Source organism: Manis javanica, chromosome 4, assembly GCF_040802235.1.
Source record: "Manis javanica isolate MJ-LG chromosome 4, MJ_LKY, whole genome shotgun sequence".
Taxonomy (NCBI): Eukaryota; Metazoa; Chordata; class Mammalia; order Pholidota; family Manidae; genus Manis; species Manis javanica.
Genome location: NC_133159.1, coordinates 46,093,247 through 46,112,266, shown reverse-complemented (window position 1 = coordinate 46,112,266; position 19,020 = coordinate 46,093,247). Strand labels below are relative to the sequence as shown.

The 19,020-nt window shown below is 43.2% G+C and overlaps 1 protein-coding gene across 8 annotated transcripts in view; it reads left to right on the top strand.

The window, feature by feature from the left end:
• Positions 1 to 19,020, top strand: part of DAB1 (DAB adaptor protein 1) — a 405,590-nt gene that overhangs the window by 330,862 nt on the left and 55,708 nt on the right. For 6 of the 8 annotated variants that reach the window (XM_073233995.1, XM_073233998.1, XM_073233997.1 and 3 more), the window contains exons 5-9: positions 9,411 to 9,542; positions 10,159 to 10,278; positions 10,741 to 10,779; positions 12,389 to 12,454; positions 18,717 to 18,776. In XM_073233995.1, coding sequence (XP_073090096.1) covers positions 9,411 to 9,542; positions 10,159 to 10,278; positions 10,741 to 10,779; positions 12,389 to 12,454; positions 18,717 to 18,776 — 417 coding nt within the window. The remainder of the gene's footprint in view (positions 1 to 9,410; positions 9,543 to 10,158; positions 10,279 to 10,740; positions 10,780 to 12,388; positions 12,455 to 18,716; positions 18,777 to 19,020) is intronic. The other 2 variants (XM_073234000.1, XM_073233999.1) reach the window with 1 other exon arrangement.

The window sequence follows — 19,020 nt, the reverse complement described above, 5'->3', positions numbered from 1 at the left end:
CTCTCTGCTACTAATGGTTCAAAAGCAAGTTCTTCCTGCTTTTCACTAGAATATGTCACCACCCCCAATAAGCTTTGGAGTTCTTCATCCAAGGGGCTATTACTAGAGAGTGCACTACGCTGATGTAGGTAAGCACCCCACTTGGCCAGTGTGGGCATTTGTGCCATATCACTCCTTGGCTTTTGGGTCCAGTCTCATACCCACCCCAAAATGGGATAGGTGGTTATTACCTTTGTCAGGGCCATTCCATTTATGGGCTCTGTAGCCACAAAAGCATGAAACATGGCAGCCAGTTGCTTTTCTATGAAAGTGCATCGTACCTCTGCCCCTTTCCAGAGTTGTGATCAAAATTCAATAGGTTGGCGAGTTCGTTCAAGATGCTGCCAAAGACCCCAGCCATAACCATCTTCAGGCACATGAATATCCAGCTCAGAGGGTCTTGATGGATCTGTCACACTCAATGCCTGCATGGCCTTGACTGCCCATTTTGCTGTTGTAAAGGCAGATGCACATGTCTCATCCCAGTCCCACCTAACGCCCTTTTTTTTCCCTAAATAAACTTCAACTTTATTCTTTTAATCCTAACCTTTCATAGGACTCTATTTCGTTCTCAATAAACTTTAACTTTCGTGACTAATACTGCATTCTATTTTTTTTGTTATCATTAATATACAATTACATGAGTGAAATTGGTTACTAGACTCCCCCCATCATCAAGTACCCCCCACAAACCCCATTACAGTCACCGTCCATCAGATTAGTAAGATGCTATAGAATCACTACTTGTCTTCTCTGTGTTGTACAGCCCTCCCGTGCCCCCCTACATTATGTGTGCTAATCGTAATGCCCCATATTCCCCCTTATCCCTCCCTTCCCACCCACACTCCCTAGTCCCTTTCCCTTTGGTAACAGTCCATTCTTGGGTTCTGTGATTCTGCTGCTGTTTTGATCCTTCAGTTTTTGCTTTATTCTTATACTTAACATATGAGTGAAATCATTTGGTTTTTGTCTTTCTCTGCCTGGCTTATTTCACTGAGCATAATACCCTCTAGCTCTGTCCATGCTGTTGCAAATGGTAGGATTTGTTTTCTTCTTATGGCTGAGTAATATTCCATTGTATATATGTACCACATCTTCTTTATCCATCCATCTACTGATAGGCATTTAGGTTGCTTCCATTTCTTGGCTGTCCCATCTCTGATCCCAACAGAACAATTCCATCCATCCCTAAGTCCCACAGACACAGAAGCCAAGCTGATATGGACTCCGAGGGCTTCTGCCTAAACTGGAAGCCCAAATCCACCAGCTCACCCTGAGTATAGGGGCAGAGCATAGAGAGCTTCACGACCTGGGGAGGGGGCTGCTCCTCTCCTTGGGGAACTTTCAGCTGCTGGGTCTTTATTTTCTTTACAACCACTGGGCGTGCTTTCAATACAGGAGGCATCATTGCCTCCAGCACCACCCCTTCATCCTTCTCCAGCTCATCCATTTCTGGGGCTGATGGCACCTTTCTCTCCCCTCGCCCAAGTGCCTCCTCTGCTGCAACCTTTACCTTTTCCACTGTGCCTTGCAGCAGTGCTACCTCAGTCTTCAGAAGGTCTCTTACCTTCACCTCAATGCTTTGCAGCTGGTGTTCTTGTGCCACCTCTGCTTGTGCTTCCCCCAGGAGTTCCTCTTTTTCTTTGATGGCCTCCTCCTCCTTCAGAGCACCTGACAGCACTGCCATCTCATTCTGTAAGGAATCTTTTACCTCTTCAGTGGCACCTCGCTGCTGGCGTTCTCATGCTGCTTCCTCTCTCATCAATGCCATTTCCTTCTTCAGGGAATCCACAGAATTTTGCAGCTCATGTTCTCATGCTGCCATTTCTTGGGTCTTTTTCAGGAGTCTGTCCTTCTCTTCTGTAGACTTTTTTAATACTGTGAGAGGCAGCCAACCCCCAGTCCCTGCTGCCTCATGCACACTCTGTGTCTCAAAAGGCCTCCTTATTATACCAAGGGCCACCCCTACTGCCTCAGGTATCACCTCCACTTGCCTCCAGTCCTGGAGTGGGGTCCAGTCCTCTAGGAGGCAAGCCACCTCAGACCACATACCCATTGGGGGACGATCCACTGTCTCCCCATTCACAGGGGCAGCCCGCTGAAGCACCCCTCCCATAAGGACAGCCTGTCTTTTTCCTTGGTCAACAGTGAACCCTGCCAACTTTGCCAATTGTCTTGCCAGTGGGTTTCAGCCCCAGGCAAGTTCACTATGGATTCAATGTGACCAAAGAAATTGACAGCAAAATGTTCTCTGAGGTGAAAGGATTTATTATCCTGCTTGTTCTCCTGTCTAGCACTAGTGTCTCTACCCCTGCCCAGAGCATTGGGCCAAGCAAAATTGCACTCTGTATAGTGTAATAATAGCTTATTGCCTAAAGGTACAGAAGTGGTAGCTTAGCAACAGGCCAGTTACATCATCAGGTGGTTAAAGTTCAGTGAGGATCCTGGCCATAGGAACCTCAGCTTCCCCACATGGTGATGGTTGCAGAATATGTGAATGTTCTTAATGCCATAGAACCAGATAATCAAAAATGGTTAAAATGGTAAAATTATGGTATATGCATTTTACCACAATGAAAACATGTGTACTGAATTTTGCTGTATTTGATGCTCAGGATAAGAAGATGAGATAAAAAGTGGATATTATTGCTGATCCTGGAGCTGACTATTAGGTTTATATCTGTCCATCTATGTGTGTGACAAAATGAGCAATTGCCCTGCATGGGAAAGTCCAGAAAGCTAAAAAGACTTGTGGCATAGGAATCAGATTTCTACTGGAATGTTAGAGAAGCTTTTGAGGAGAAATGACATCCTTGCTAAGGTGAGAAGAAGGAGTTGAGCTTCTAGGCACACAGAATAGTATAGGCAAAACCGTGAGGTGGAAGTTTATAGTGTATTTGAGGGGCTGAATAATGGACAGGGTCGTTGAAAGCAAGGGGGCCCATGGTGAGAAATCCTGGGGAGGTGGACAGAGGCCCTGGCAAAGATTATGGTCTTTATCCAAAGAGCAATGAGAAGCTTTTGATGAGTTTTAAGTACTAGATAGCCTTGATCAGACCTGCCTAGATTTTCTCTGAATCCCTTGACACTGTGGTGTTATTCCTTAGAGCAGAAATCAGCAGAAGTGGATGATTGGGTCCAAGGTTGTGGTACTTATGCAGGCTAGAAATAATGACCTGGTCTGGTCATTGAGAAGGAGTGGAATGGATAAAGTGAAAGGTGTCTTGGAGGTGACATTGACAAGAGTTGGTTACGGAGGGCTGAGAACAGGCCCAAAGATGGTTGTAAAAATTGATAAAGGTGAACCAGGCACTAAATTCACTAAATTCAAATATGAGAGAAAAGCAGCGTATGTTTTTTTCTTTATTTTAATATTTATTTAATACTCAGTATTTTATGTAATTAACAAATTAGTGTAACTAAGTAATTTTTTAATTAGCATAAATTAGCAAAAAGGTCAGATTTTAAAAACCACTAGTAATTCTACCACTCAAGAGAGAGCTCTTGTTAAGATTTTGTTATTTGTACTTCCAGACTTTTTATATACATATACAGATGTTCTTCAACTTACAATCAGATTACATCCCAATAAACCCATCATAAGTTTAAAATGCATTTAATAGCCCTAACCTACAGAACATCATAGCTTAGCCTAGCCTATGTTAAATTTGCTCAGAACACTTAGATGAGCCTACAGTTGGGCAAAATCACCTAACACCAAGCCTATTTATAATAAAGTGTTGAATATTTCAAGTGATTGAATGCTGTACTGAGAATGAAAAACAGAATGGTTGCATGGGTTGTATAAGTGCATTGGTGTTTACTCTTGTGTTTGCATGGTTGACTGGGAGCTGCAGCTCACTGCCACTGCCCAGCATCATGAGAGAGCATTGTACCACATGTCACTAACCCAGGAAAATATTACAATTCAAAGTACGGGTTCTGCAGAATGTTTTCCCACCGTTGTAAAGTCAAAAATCCTAAAGTCAAACCCTTTCAAGTGAGGGACTGACTGTGTATGGATATGCATACTCTTTTCTCAAAAATAGGATCCTACTAAACATACTCTTCAGTAATATGCTGTTTTTATTCAACAGGATGTTGTGAATATATATCCACAGCAAAAAAATATACACATTCCCAAGGTGCTTTTCAGTTACTATGTATTATTTCATCTTACAGCAAAATGCAATTTCTTCAACCAGTCAGTTAACGTTCGACATTTCAAACATTTCTAATTTTTCACTATTCTAACAGCACTGCAGGGAATATCTTATATCTAAGTCTTTGCCCACACACATCTTACATTATTTACAGATAATTGAATCCCTACAAAAAGAATCACAGGTTCAAAGTTTATGCATGTCTTTAAGTCTTTGAAACACAACCCGTCTGCCCTCCAGAAAAGTTGCACCAAATTGCACTCCCATAAATAACAAAAATACCCATAATGCCAACACTTACACAGCCTGTGCACTGTTCCAAGCCCTTTCCATATACTGACCCATTAATCCTCCTAACAGGTCCATGAGAGATGTATGTTATTATCCCCATTATACACATGGAAAAACTAGCCTGTGACCTGATTCTAGTGCCAGAAATGGAGAGGAATGGATGAAATGAAAGACAGAAAGATTTGATTCCCCACACTTTTGTCAACACTTGGTTATTTTATTTTTCATTCTGGTGGGGGAAAATCATACCTCATTTATATCTGGTATGCATTACATGAATCAACTTAATATTTCCAACAACTTCTTTGGATTCTGTAACATTCTTCGTATTATACAAAAAGAGCAAGTAAGGTTCAGAAAGTTAGTGATGTGCCAAAAGCTACACATCTGGTAAACGATTAAGCTTAGATTTGGCTCCAGAGTCTTTCCTCTGTTACCATACTGCCTCTTCACCTAGAGACTGGGATGTTTGGAAATTTGGTCTTGTCCTTAAGAATGACCTTCTAGAAGATAGCAGAATGGGAACTCAGGGAAGAATTCACTCTGACCTGCTCCATTTAACATTTGATGATGGGGTTCCTGGGGGCTGGTACAGAGGTTTCCTCCCAGTCTCATTGGCACTGTGGTGCAGCAAACACATCCAAAAATATGTTAGAAAAGAGAAAGGCATTATAATAAGCCTGTGCCTCCCTTTGTCTTGTGAGGTTTTAACTACTGTAATTGCCTGTAGTGTGAAGTAGTGTATTTTTCGTGTATCTATTTTTATTCTGTCTATCTGTGTATCTGCTTTTTTGTTTTGTTTTTTTGTTACCTCACTTGAGTCCTGGTGGGCCTTTTTCCCATGAATAGTTTTGCCTCGAGAAAGCACACATTCTCATACAGACACATACACCCAATAATATTATGAAGGCTAAATAGGGTAGAATTTATTTTTTAAAGCTAATGGCAAAATCTGAGCAGATGACTTTCTAATCCATACTGTCTTTAATTAGCTGTATTGAACCATACTACAAATTAAGTCTTCTCTGTAATTTACTCTGTCAAATGGTAACCCCCAAACAATTTGATAGTTCATTTAAACATTCGGAAATGACTCATAGAAATGCTAAGAAAAAAAACAGATTGCGTGATGATCAGATAAGAAACCCTCTGTTCACAGAATGAATCCTATGTGAAATGTGAATTAACCTGATTCAGTCATTCATGGGGTGTTTGTTGAGCAGCTACCTTGTGTAGTGTATGTCTTCGGACTGCTTGGTCCTTCCTTCCTTCCTTCTTTAGTTCATCAAGCATTTAGCACTTACTGTTACAATAATAGGAACTGGGATAAGAGTGGAGAACCAGACATGACTCTCTCTCAGGGAGCTAATGTCCCCAAGCTGGAGAGAAAACATGTGCATAGATGTCTCCAAATGCCCTGCCCTGCTCAGTTCTTTCTGCTGAGAATGGCCTTTCCTCCTGATTTTCTGGGGACTTCCCTGTGTCCTTCAAGGCTCAGTCAGGATGAGCTTCTTTGTCACATCTTCTCTCGTGCCCTTCCCCCTTCCTGCTCTGAGCCTACATAGCATCCTGTGCACAACTTTAATGTAACACTTGTCTCATTATATTGATTGTTAGTTTCTTTGCCTGCTTGTCTTATGAGGTTGCAAGATGACCTCATAAAAGGGACTATGAGGAAGGGACTTTGTTTTAACCATTTGGATAGATGTAGTGCTTAGTGTGAGACCTGGATCATAACAGACACTCACTAACTACAGTGATGGGAATAACTAGATGAATGGATAAACACGCAACACAATGAAGAAGTGTGTAGTGTAGCATCCTAGGTAGGAGAACCAATACAATGCAGTGGGGTCTAGGGACAGGAATTATTCCTCAGGGAGATCAGGGGAGTCGGAGCGCAGGATATTGGAGCTAGACTTTGAAGCCAGTTATGATGCAGTGCTGTGGATCCAGTGGCTCAGGGCTCCAGGGATGAAGAGGGCAGTCAGCAGAGAAAACAACGTGAGCAGGAGCACGGGGCTGAGAGAGTACAGAACCCAGAGCAGGGGTGATGAGCCCTTCAGATGATTTGCGGCCTAGGGTTCCTGGAGTTCAGCCTGGGAGGAAGGTCAGACTCGACTGAAGAGGGTGATCTCTAGATTGTCCTTGGAATTCTTCAGTGACAACTTTTCATCCATTGTGTAAGGAGGAGAGCTCAGAATGGGAGGAATAAATATAGCTGTGGCAGAGAGATGTAGTATTCTTAAAGACACTATTTTTAAAACCAAATACCTGCTTTGATTTTTGGCATACTTTAATATCTAACCTAAGTTTTTCTAAGACAGAAACTGTTTTCCAAAGGAAATGTGGAGGATGACCAGAATCTGCCATTCCTCCACCCTCTCCCTATCCCTCAGCCCTGTGTTCTCTGCCTCCTCCAGACCAACCTGGGATGCCCCAAGATCTCTCCACAGAAGCACTTACTCCTGGGGTGAAGCAACCCTCATTTCCCATAACAAGGTCCTCACCTTACCTTTCCAGTCTTGGCTGCTCAGCAGATATCACAGATGACCAACCCCCCAAGAGTACACTTTGAGATCACGCTGTCTCGACCTTTCTTCTCTGAGACCCTTGAGACTGGCCTTTACCCCAGACATTCTGATTTTTGACACTCTGTGACCTCGGATACCTTGTGGAATTCAAAACAGCCTCAGCTTTACCTCCCTGCCCAGCTCCCCACTTCCTTATCCCAGCTTGTTAGGGTCATGGTTTTGTTGTCAGAAAAGGGAGCCTGGAGTCTAAGGAAAGGAGACCTTGATTCTACATGGTCTTCCTCTTTACAATGTTTTTTCATCCTGAATAGGGAGAACAAGGCCTGGGTTTAGGACTGGTCCTGCCAGAACTCTCCCTGACCCTCAGTCCTTTCGTGAATAAGCTCAGAATAGAACTATATGATGTTTAAGGTTCCTTTGGCTCCAACTGTCTTTGATTGTGCTGATAAAAACCTGCTTGAAGACATGGAGCAATTTTGAGGCTCAGTGAACAAGTATTTGCAAGATCTTCTGTGTTGCCAAGATGAATGTGATAATACGACTGAAGGATTAGCAGGGTTCTAATGTATTTGTATATCTAAGTATCTATATCATGTCTGCATGGTTAAGGTTGGAGAAGTGTAGACATATCGCCTCACTGACTCTTAGTTTCCGAATGAGTAAGCCACTTTCAGAGCAAACCTTTTTAACATGTCATCAAACTAACTATGAGGAAAGATGATGTTCAGATATCTTTAAACACTTCACACACACACACAGCTACACTTTGCGAGGCAATATGAGGTATCATCAGGCGTTAAAAATGTTTTGATTTTAAAACACTTAATGAGGACTCCGAGATAAATTAAAACGTCTCCATCTGCTATCTTGCATGGTAGGTGATCTTTTACCATTGCACAATCATCTCCAAATCTAATTTCACCAGGAAGACTTTTAATCACAGTTTAATTTTAGAGCAATATTCCACTTGGCAATCAATAACGTACTGTTGTCAAACTTTGATTTAATAAGAAACGTGGATAACATTCTCCACATTATGCAGAGAGAAAAATACTTTCAGGAAAGAGAAAGAGAAAGTCTTTGTCTCCCACTTTCCCATGCTGCATACCATTCTCGCTCACAAAAGCCTATAAATCAATACCCCCTTGTTGTATGAATATAAATCTCATCAATTTTACATCATTAGCACCATGAAAAAGCTACCGCTCTTTGAGCAATTTCCCTCTGCTAGCTGAATTTGTCCTCTTAATAAAACAAGAATGAATGGATCCTGATTATTTTACTAACAGACACTTCCTTCTTCACCAACTTTATTTGTGTCAAAATCCACTAGAATTATACAGTTATCTTATGACCACTTGAAGGAGTAGGGTGACTGGGTGGTGATAATACCCTCTAAGCCTGATGTCTGGTGGATCTTGGGCAACCTTGACAGGTCATGAAGCCAGAAGGACAGGCCCAAGAGAAGTCAGAGAGGTTAGTGAATGACTAGACTCCAGAAGGTTAATGTGTGGCCCCAGATTCTACTATAGAAAGGATTCAGAAATTCAGAAGCCTAGAGAGATGACAACAAGCTAGGAATGGACATTTTGGAAGGCCAGAACCAGTGGTCTAGAACTAAGGCAATGACTGTCATGAGAGCCAGGTGCCCGCTGTCCTGAGAGGCTGGCTGTGCGGTCTGAGGTCCTAGTGGCTAAAGGGTCTGGGGAGATGGAGGATTGGGGGAGGTTTCACAGAGGAGATGCAATCTCAAATGTCTTTTGCTATATAAATATAATTTGGGCACCCAGATAAAAGAAGGGACATTGCTGTTGGAAGGACCAACAGACCCATGAAAAACCTCAGGGGTACAGGAACCCCACCTCTAGCCTAAGTGGTGACTTTGGGCAAGATAGAGAAACATGTACATTCCTCAAGACACTCTTGACACCATCTCCCAGAAAATTGTTATAAACATGCAAACTTAAGGCTCTGTGAATATGAATGGTGCCCCCTGTAGCTGCACAGTGCACATCTTCTACCACAGCAAGCATATTTAGTATCAAGTAGAACTTAGACTGAGCTGTGCCGTGAAGAAAGCGTAGCAGGAGCCTATCCCACTGAATGAAACTGGCTGGTTGTGGCAAGGTGAAGGAAGTACTGCCACAGATGCTCATTCAGCATATGAACAGGCCTGTTTACCTCTCTGGTCACAGCATGACGACCATGGAGGGAAGCCTCCATTTCTCAAGGGCAGGCACAGCTCTTTTTCCTTCCATCTGGACTAAACAGCTTTTCCAAAGCCCTTCGGGCCTGTTCACACGTAGCTGAAATACATCTCTTATTGATCAACAGCATGAAGGGAAAGTCCCCTAAAATATGCTCTTCCTTTTGTCTCTGATAGGCCCTTCAGCATCATCATGCTGTTCACGAAATTTCCTACATTGCAAAGGACATCACAGATCACCGGGCCTTTGGATACGTTTGTGGGAAGGAAGGGAATCACAGATTTGTGGCCATAAAAACAGCCCAGGCGGTGAGTATTCCTGTCCAAGGGGGGCGCCTTGCCTTGTAACTGCAGGGAACAGCACAGCCACCCTGTTGGTCTTTGAAGGCCCACTCGGATGTGTGACTAAGCAATGCTGATACTCAGCCTCTCCTCTAGAAAAGATACACAGCCTTGGAGCAAGAAAACATGGTCATGTCTTCCAGTTTTGCTGCTGTTTTTTTCTAATGGGTATTTTGTAGTGACTCATTTTCCTTTCTGATGAAGCTGAATGGAGGCACAGTGTACAAATAAGTTTCCTTGTGTTCATAGCCTCATTTAAAAAGAAAATAAGGGGAAACAAATAACTGTTTTGCATAAGGCCTACCCTAATTTTATTGCATTTGAAATTACTAATAAAAAAAAGCAATGCCTTTTATACTTATGATTATTATGAATTTGTAAATATAATTAGTTGAAGAAATGAACTTTAGCCTAGATGCAATTTGCTAAGCCAATTTAAACAAGGTAGAATTAATTAAAGATGGAATGCTTTCAGTTTAATAGAAAAAGCAAGGGCTGAGAGTTGTAGTAGGCAAAACCAAAACTTGGCCACTGCAGCTCAGTACCGTTTTCTCATCATGTGCTTTACCACCTGTTACTATAGGCAGAACCTGTTATTCTGGATTTGAGAGATCTCTTTCAACTTATCTATGAATTGAAGCAAAGAGAAGAATTGGAAAAAAAGGCACAAAAGGATAAGCAGTGTGAACAAGCTGTGTATCAGGTATTCCTGTGAATTTGTCCTGGTACCGGAGAAGATTGGGGCTTAGAATAAACGGATGTGAAAACTGACAGTCAGGGCTTCTCTTCCTGCTGCCAAGGAGAAATAAACAAAGATGAAAGGTTCCCGTGTAAATTACAGGCATGGGAAGCAAGCCATTAGAAATGATCCCTTATCCTCTGAAATTCTCCACGTGCTAAAAAAAAATGAAATCTTGAATCTGGAGAAAGATTTCAGGGGAGGAACACCAAAGAAACACAGTTGTTCTGCTTTTGTTAACAATGAGGATGGGGGTGGCTGCAAAGGTTTTTTTATTTTTTTTCTGTGCATTTTCTACCCTAATAACCCACCAGCCTAGCCTACCCAGAGCTGGTTTCTTTGCTGTCCTGTAATTTCTGAATACAATCTCATGTCTTTTCCTTTATATCTTCTGCTTTTACCCTCCCATCCCTCACTCTGCTGTAGACAATTTTGGAAGAGGATGTTGAAGATCCTGTATACCAGGTAACTTCTGAAACTAGTCGGAGTTTAGGGTGAGAAATGGCTAGTGCTGGGGAACAGCATTTTGTCAGAAACCTGAAGGATCTCCTGACTGCAGAGCCTGGAGGGGAACCGGGATTCCTCCTGAGGGTGAGGGCCGCCAGCCCATCTAGGGGTAAATTTCCATAGAAACTAACAGAAGGTTGGCCGGCATCTGTAACATGGGATTTAGAGATGCGCCTCTCCCTTCTTGCCCCTGCTTCAGCCCCCTCTGCAATCTGTAGAAGTTTGCTCCCAGAGCTGACTGTTTTCAAGAGTCTTTTGAATATTCTGAGTTCATTAGAGAGACTGAATAATAAGGTGGCTTCTCTGAGTTAGGAACTGGAGATGGGGACTGACATTTGGGTGACATTTGAACACAAACTGAAAGGAGGGTTTGTAAGCTTTAGGAAGGCTGTGTGGAGAAGTCTCTCTGGCCCTTGGGAGCCAGGCTGCGGCTCTGACTACCTGGCTCGCGCCACAGGGGCTGCTGTGAGGAGAGGGAGGGTGGTCCCAGCCATCGCAGCCTGTGGTTTTCTCTGGTGGCTCTTCAAGGTTGCAGCCCAGGTGTGGGTAGAGAGAGGACTTCCCTTGGGTTCAAGTGTGTGCTCTGTTCAGACACATAGAGGAGGAAGGGAAGAGGAGGCCTACCCCACACCCCCACCCTGTGCTCATTCCTAAAGAGAGAAAGAAGCCAAAAAACATGGGCTTGTTGGATATAAAGAAAACAATCTGAAAATTATATTTCTACCTGGAGCATGCATGGGTTATACGTGTGTGGCACATACAACATTAAGTATAAATGCTTATTTTCATATAGAAAGTTGATGCTATGACAAAAATATAATATGGGCAATACAAGTAGTGTAGTATGAATAACTTAAAGTATCTAGCATATATGGCAAACAGATGTCAAAGATGTGCCTAATGGCATGCTCTTGCTTTAGATGCTAAGAGTGAGGATTTGTCTGTAATACGAGCTCAGCCCCTGGCTAAGTGGCTCATTCAGAGTGAAGAATGATTGCCTATTTTCATAAGGCCCAGTCCTTTAGAGTCTGAAACGGGCACAGGAAAAAATTGATTATAAGTATTTAAAACAGAATACAAAATAAGGGACTATTTATGGGATGTGGGGATTTCGGGCTCCTGAGCACTTCAGAGATGGCTTAAGGCTGTGAGCCTTAGTGAGCCAAGAGGAGCAACTGCTGCAACACAAAGATTATAAAGCTGGAGTCCCACGTGTTCCCAGGAGACGGCATTCCCACTCAGCAGTGCAGCACATGCAGACATTGTGGGGTGAAATGCCATTGAATGAAGAGGCATCCTCCTCCTGTATCTCCAGAAAGATCTGCCAGGGCCCCATGCCGTTGTAGCTGTAGGACTGACCATCAGAGGTTTGCAGTTTTCCTTAGAGAAGGCAGGGGTGTGCATGGCACATTTTGCATCTCAGTAGTTCAGCAGTCTTTTGAAGATATTTTCTGTTGTGCCTGTTTCCTTGATGCTCACTGTGATTTGTATCCTGAATTCCATATGCTTTTTTTTGTCCTCTTTCTTCTTCCCCTCTGACCTTTCTGCTCTGGCTGCTCCGTAATAGTACATTGTGTTTGAGGCTGGACACGAGCCAATCCGTGATCCCGAAACAGAAGAAAACATTTATCAGGTATAAAATTGCTTTCCTCTCCTTACCACAGTATCACTGCCAGTAAATGCACTGACGGGACTAGAGAACCAAGGGCTCCCTCCTCACATGGTCACACAGGATCATTCCAGGCTTGTTAAAATACCTTCTAGTATTTGGCTTTCAGAACTGGCTTCTGGTTCCCCTGCAACTTACCAGTAGTTTTACTGGACAGTAGGGTACAGTGTTTCAATTTTTATGGTCCTCAAGTATTTTCATTTGACTCAAGAATCGAGCATGCCATTTTAGTAAAGCAACCCATTGGAAGGTTGTCATCCATCACATAGTAGGATCCTTCATTTCTCAAAGCAATGCACTCATCGAAGTTCTTTAAGCCAACAACATTACTAAAAATGAAAGGTGCATTCAAAAATGCTATTTGAAAATAACTTGGGGAATATTCACTGAAAGAAAGTAGTTAGAAGTTTTAACCCTCTTGAAGGGGAGACAAATTAATATTCTTAAAGGTCTGCCTACATGAAGAACCCTGAACATACTTTTTAACTCATTTGATTCTCATAAATATGTCACAAAATAGGTATTTTAATCCTGCTTTTACAAGGGGAAACTGAGACTCAGAGAAGCTGAACAACTTCCTCAGGGCCATACAACTATTTAGAGCTAAGATCCAACTCCACGTGGGAAAACTCACGCTTTTCCCCCCATGCTTTTCCACTAAAGAGTTTGAATAATTGCACCATAACAACACATCAAACATGTATGACAGCATCCAATTTTTCATTAATTAAAATTTTAGTCTTAATTTGAAATATAAACATTATGAAAGAAGGGAAAATGTAATGTATTTAATAAGTGATTTTAATTTTCTTGATTTACTTGGTTGTGCGGCCTGCCATTCGGTCTTGGCCATGAGGTACTTGTGTAATAAAAGTAAAGCATTTCTAGTTTCCATCAAATGCACAGGATTCTAAATGACCAAACTGTAATGTTAGCTCTACCAACAACTCAGTTTAAACCAGCCCCGTGGAGTAATAAGTATTTCTAGCCACCAGATCTGTTTGGTTTGGATTCAAGTATGAGGCTGTGGTTTGAAGTTTTGTTGAAAATCATAGTTTACAAAGTTTCTTTCTTTAAAGAGAAAAGTTGCATTGAAGTCCTCAGTGTCAGATTTCAAAGTACAACCTCTGATATCTGAGTATGAGGCTAAAGGAACCATCAACCAGTCACCCTCTAAAGAGAGGTCATCTTTTCAAACCGAATCAGGCTCCTCACTGTGAGACGTTTTTGAATTTAGACTTAGCTCTAGTGGGCAGGGCCTCACCGTGCCCTGTGGGGGGCTTCTGGGGGAGAAGGGGCGACCTTCCTATGTTGGGAAGTACTGATCTAGGCAAGCAGAGATCTGGGTTCTAGTTCTGGCTCCCACCAACCATCTTTGGCTGAGTGGGAGTGGGCAGGGCACCTGCTCTGAGACTCAGTTTCCCCAGTGATAAAGTAGGGGAATAATTTCTCCCTAACTCACATGTGGGCATGAGAATGACACAAGATAATGGGGAGAGTGTAAATTAGAGGCTTCATCCTCAGTCAAACACTGAGCCCACAGTATGTCGACTGAGGATCTCAGTACAAGCACCGAGGCTGCCATCATCCGCCTTGTCACGGTCCCTTCCTCCTCTGGGCCTGTTTGCTCATCATGAACGAGCGAGTAAGACGGACCAGCCTCTCAGACAAGGCCCTTTTCTGCTCTTTGCCCTAGCGCCTCATCAAAGGACAGTGATTCTTTAGAGAAGCATGTCGGCCTGCTCGGTGGTAACAAGTACTGAGCACTGATGTGGGCCAGGGCTAGGAACGGGATGTACAGAGTATCTTCTTATCTCTCACCACAACCCTGTATGGCTTGAACTATGATTCTCACTTAACAGACAGGAAATCAGAAGCTCACAGAAATAGGGTACCTTGCCCAGGGTCCCAGAGCCAGGGAGAGAGAGAAACCCCACCCTCACCCAGGCTTCTCTGACCTCGATGAGCAAATGAATAAATCCTGAGGCTCTTCAGCTCAGAATTTCCTGATGCTGAGTTTCTCAATTAGATTCTATGTAGATTTCAAGTCACTGTCTAAAAATCACACTTGTTTTTTTAACAGGTCTGACCTCCAGATCTTCCTGTCTGTCCGTCATTAACAGGAAGGGACCATTGAAGGGAATGACTATTTTATCGCCCCCTGTGGGAGAGACCTCTGGTCACTGTCCTCTCTGGCACGGCCAGTCAGTGGGACCTCAGTCTGCCTAACAAGAGATAACCCCTGGGCCTAAAGATAAGGACGGGCATTTAAGGAACAGCTCTTAGAAGCTTCCTGAGTGGATAGCAATGTTTCTTATACTTAGCTTGGCCCAGCGTGGTCTCAGATTTTATCCCGTCCTGTTTTCTGGAATGACCTGGGGCCTAAACTGTTTTAGTGGAGCAAGTAATTTTTGTATTTCAATTTCCTGGGCTATAAAATAGGGATACTGTATTATCTGCTCCTAGATGGGATCTGAACATGTACAATGACAAAGACAGCTCACGGCCACAGCGGGCTCTGTGTAAGCGTTAGCTCCCTTTACTTCCTCCAGCCGTCAGGCTGAGATGTCTTATGATGACGTATTAAGTGAAGTAGATCAAGACTTGCTCACCCCCTCTTGTCAGAGAGCTGAGCGGAAAGCTGTAAACCTCGCTTGGCTTTGTTATTTTTGACTCCAACACAAGAGAGGGGAGGCTCTTGAGCAAATGTAATTCCTCTTCGAGGATCAGTGGTCTCATTTTCCAAACTGGACTAATAATAGTAATTGCCTTTCTCTTTGTATGCCTCAGAAAACGTTATCAGTTGTCTTTTTAAAACAATACAGAACCTGACGGTACAAAGTATTTTTACACCTCAACTAATCTGACCCTTCCAATAACTTGGTAAGATAAGAACAGCTACAGTGACTATCATTTTAAACACAAGAAACTCGAGTCGTCTAATTTAAGTACTGCGCCCAAGGTCAGAGCCTCGGATTCTAAACCCAGCATTCTTCAGTACCTTAACAAGCTTCCTGCCTGAGGAAGACTGCAGCTTTCCACGAGGGCATTTCCCAGATCCTTCACTCAAAAATCATTTTTAATCACCCATGATGTGACATGTATCATTATTTTAAAATGATGAGGGTCTAGCCCTATGTCACCCAACCCTTAAACTGCCTCTCTACACTATTCATGTTGCTGAGCTAACAGTGTCCTCTGCATGTTCAGTATTTAATGTATAGCTTTAGAGTAATTCCTCATTACCGACTCATTCATTCAGAAGTAAATATGTACAAAGTAGCATGTGCTAGACACATAGGGATGCAGTAGTGACAGCAGCGTGGCCCCACCCTCCAGGGGTTTATATCAGCCTGTGGATGCTCACAGCTACCAGGAGAGGAAACCGACGTTCAGAGAACAAGTGACCTCACCACAGTCACACAGCCTGTGGCAGAGCCAGGACAAGGAACCAGATCTCCTGCTTCCTTTTGGCTCAGAACTGTTATTACTCTACAACATCATGTTGCCGGAATGGTCTGCAGCCTGCAGGGACCAGCCAAGCAGTGATCGGAGCCAGAACCAATCCTCTTTCTGGTCTTTGTCCCTTAAGCACTGTTGCCAGTGTTCTGCGTCCAGCATGCCTGGTCAGTGTTTGATGCTTTAACATTTCCTGTTTAACCAGTATTTACAGATGGGTAAATAAGGTCAGTAAAATACCTGCCCTGCCCTCAGCAAAGAAGTAGGAATGCAGAGTGAACAGGCAGTTGCAGTGTGATTTGATAACTTCCATATAAGAAAAAGCACATATTACACTCAACTTAAGTAGCTCAATTACTTTGCCATCTTCCCCCCAAAAGACAAGGAGCCCTGTTCCATCAGTGTCCCAGGCAGAGCACAGTGTGTGACATATAATACCTTCTTGGCTACTTTTATTTCTTAATGGAAGGTGCAGCAGAGGTTACATGAGTATGAGTACAGAGGGAGACCAACCAGGCTTAGAGTTAAGCAAGGCTCTCAAGAAGATGTCCCAGCTGAGATAAATCTTAAAGGACAAACAGGCAATTGATATCTCACCCATGGGAGAGCCAAGCAGAAAGCTTTTTCAATTATGCACAGTTTGGGTTTATCCATCCCACAGCTTCTTCTCCATTTGCAGGGATAATTGAGTCGGCTGTGGTTCAGCTTGCTAAGTGCCCATAGTGAGCAGTGAATTACAGGTGCAGAAATGATGTTCGTTTTGCCCAGGAAAGGGTGAGCTAGTAAAAATAAAAGCAAAAGCTGGTGATTTTTTGGCTGTTGTTAACAAGGTCTCTGTAGGCATTCTGAGAGGTGTCCTCTGAGGTGGAGCCCAGTTTTCAGGAGCAAAGCAATACATTCTTCATTGGCTGCCTGCAAAGTGAGGTGTGCATGAGCAGCTCTGAAAGTGCCTCTTCTGCACACCCATGCTCACTCACAGTCCTGGATTCCACAAGCCTCTGCAAACACTTCCAAGAGGGTAGAATGTGATGTAAAAGAAAAAGAAGCAACCAAAACAGCTGTGGGAACAGTGGGAACAGGGGAGTGGTGCCACTGTGCATGATGTAGCAGTTAAGGCCACCTGCCCCGGCTCAGATTCCTTGTTCCCCTGCTCATGACTGCAGGACCCTCTCCAGGCTTCACCTCCCTCCTCTGCAACATGAGGAAAGTTGTCATCCTCACCCGATTGACTTTTCCTGAGGATTACATGAGAATGCATATAAACACAAATGTTTAGAACACAGAAAGTGCCCTGTCAATGTAAGCTCATAGCATTAGTAATAAAGGTCCTGTTTGGCAGCCAGAAAGAGCTGGATTTGAACCTCATCATTTACTAGCTTGGACACTTTGGACAGACTATCCTAACATCTCTGAGCCTCATTTTCTACTGTTTAAACTGGAGATTATAATACCAGCTTCACAGGGGAGAATCCATGTAAGGATTTTCACGTTAAGCTAGTGAGAATGAGAATGATGGCCAACGACTCAAAGGAGCAAGTGCAGCTTCTTCCTTCTTCAGGGAGAACGGCGTGACGGGCTGGCCCTACAAGATACTTTTCTTTCCTTTACTATTCCCGTGTTCCTCTGCAGTACCTTTGCCCAGCTGCCATTTCCTCGATGCCTACTGAGCGTTAGGTACCGTGCCTGCTCTTAAGGAGCTCCAGTCCAAGGAATAGGAGGACAAATTAGCAGACAGTTCTAGGACCACTGCTGGCAAATCTTTCGGATGGAGGTGTGAGCTAAGCTGTGCTAATTGCTGGGAAACAACTAATGATTGCTTTCAATCTGGAATGTTTAAATGTGCAAAGCCCTTGCTCAGCTTATTAGTAAAGTATTCAGTGTATCTATTGTTATATTACAAACTTTCTTGATATATATACTTACATAATGTATCCATGAAAAAAGCTATCATCCTAACACATGACAGTATTAGGGCTCCTAATAATTTTTTATTTATTATCTGTTTTCTCATGCTATTCTCATGTTAACCTAATTGAGAAGCAGAGCCAATAGGACCCATTTCATAATAGTGAAGCTCAAAGGAACTAAATGACCTGTTCAGGGTATTAGAGTTGCCGTGTGACCCAGTAAGACCAGATGGTTGAGGAAGAGAAGAGAGGGAAGGAAGAAGACAGGGAAAAATGTTAAAAACAGTCATGATTTTCTGGATTCTAGGTTCATGCTATTTCTGGAATCCATGCCACTTATGGGAAAAAAAATCTTCAGTCACTATTAGATGGCTTTTACGTGATTCCAACAGAATCTATAGGTTGTAATAGGACTTAGATATTTACTGTATTTTAAATAGCCTGGATCTCTAGCTTGGCACTGAGCAGTTTAAGCTCAGCTGTAAACTGCTTTTAGTACCTTTGGATGACTCAGAGGCTCTCAGGGTCTCATTTCTGTCTTTGGTGAAGGGAGGATTATTTTTCTACCACATGCTCTCTGGCATCTTTACAGCATCCCATTCTGTGGTTCTGTGAAGAGTCAATGATGGAGACATCTGTAAACATTTAAGTGATTTGCACACCCGTCTCTTCATCCAGTTTTCCTAAGGGAGGGAGCCTGATACCTTCAAATTCCAGTAGCCCCTTGTCAGTGGGGCCTCTTGGACATCAGGGGCTGCTCTCACACACACTTGGCTAACTTAGAATGAAGTCTGGTCCCTTTGCTCTGTGAAAGTGGAGCATCAGAGTGTTCTGACTGTGCTGATTTGATTTTCCCATAGGTTCCCACCAGCCAAAAGAAGGAAGGTGTTTATGATGTGCCAAAAAGTCAACCTATAAGCGTAAGTATGTCTCCTCACTTCTGCCAGGTTCCTGTGACCTGTATCCATACTGAGACTGTGTCCACAACCTGAGGAAGGAAACCCCATTTCTGAATTAAGTGTTACACGGCTTTGCCAGGACTGCATGCTGGGGCTCCTCAGTGTGTCAGAGGGAAGGAGGCATAAGGCAGAAATGGCGGGGCTGACGAAGGGGTGCCAACCTGGGCGATGGTCAGGCCCCAGGAGTGGGAGTGGCTTGAACCGT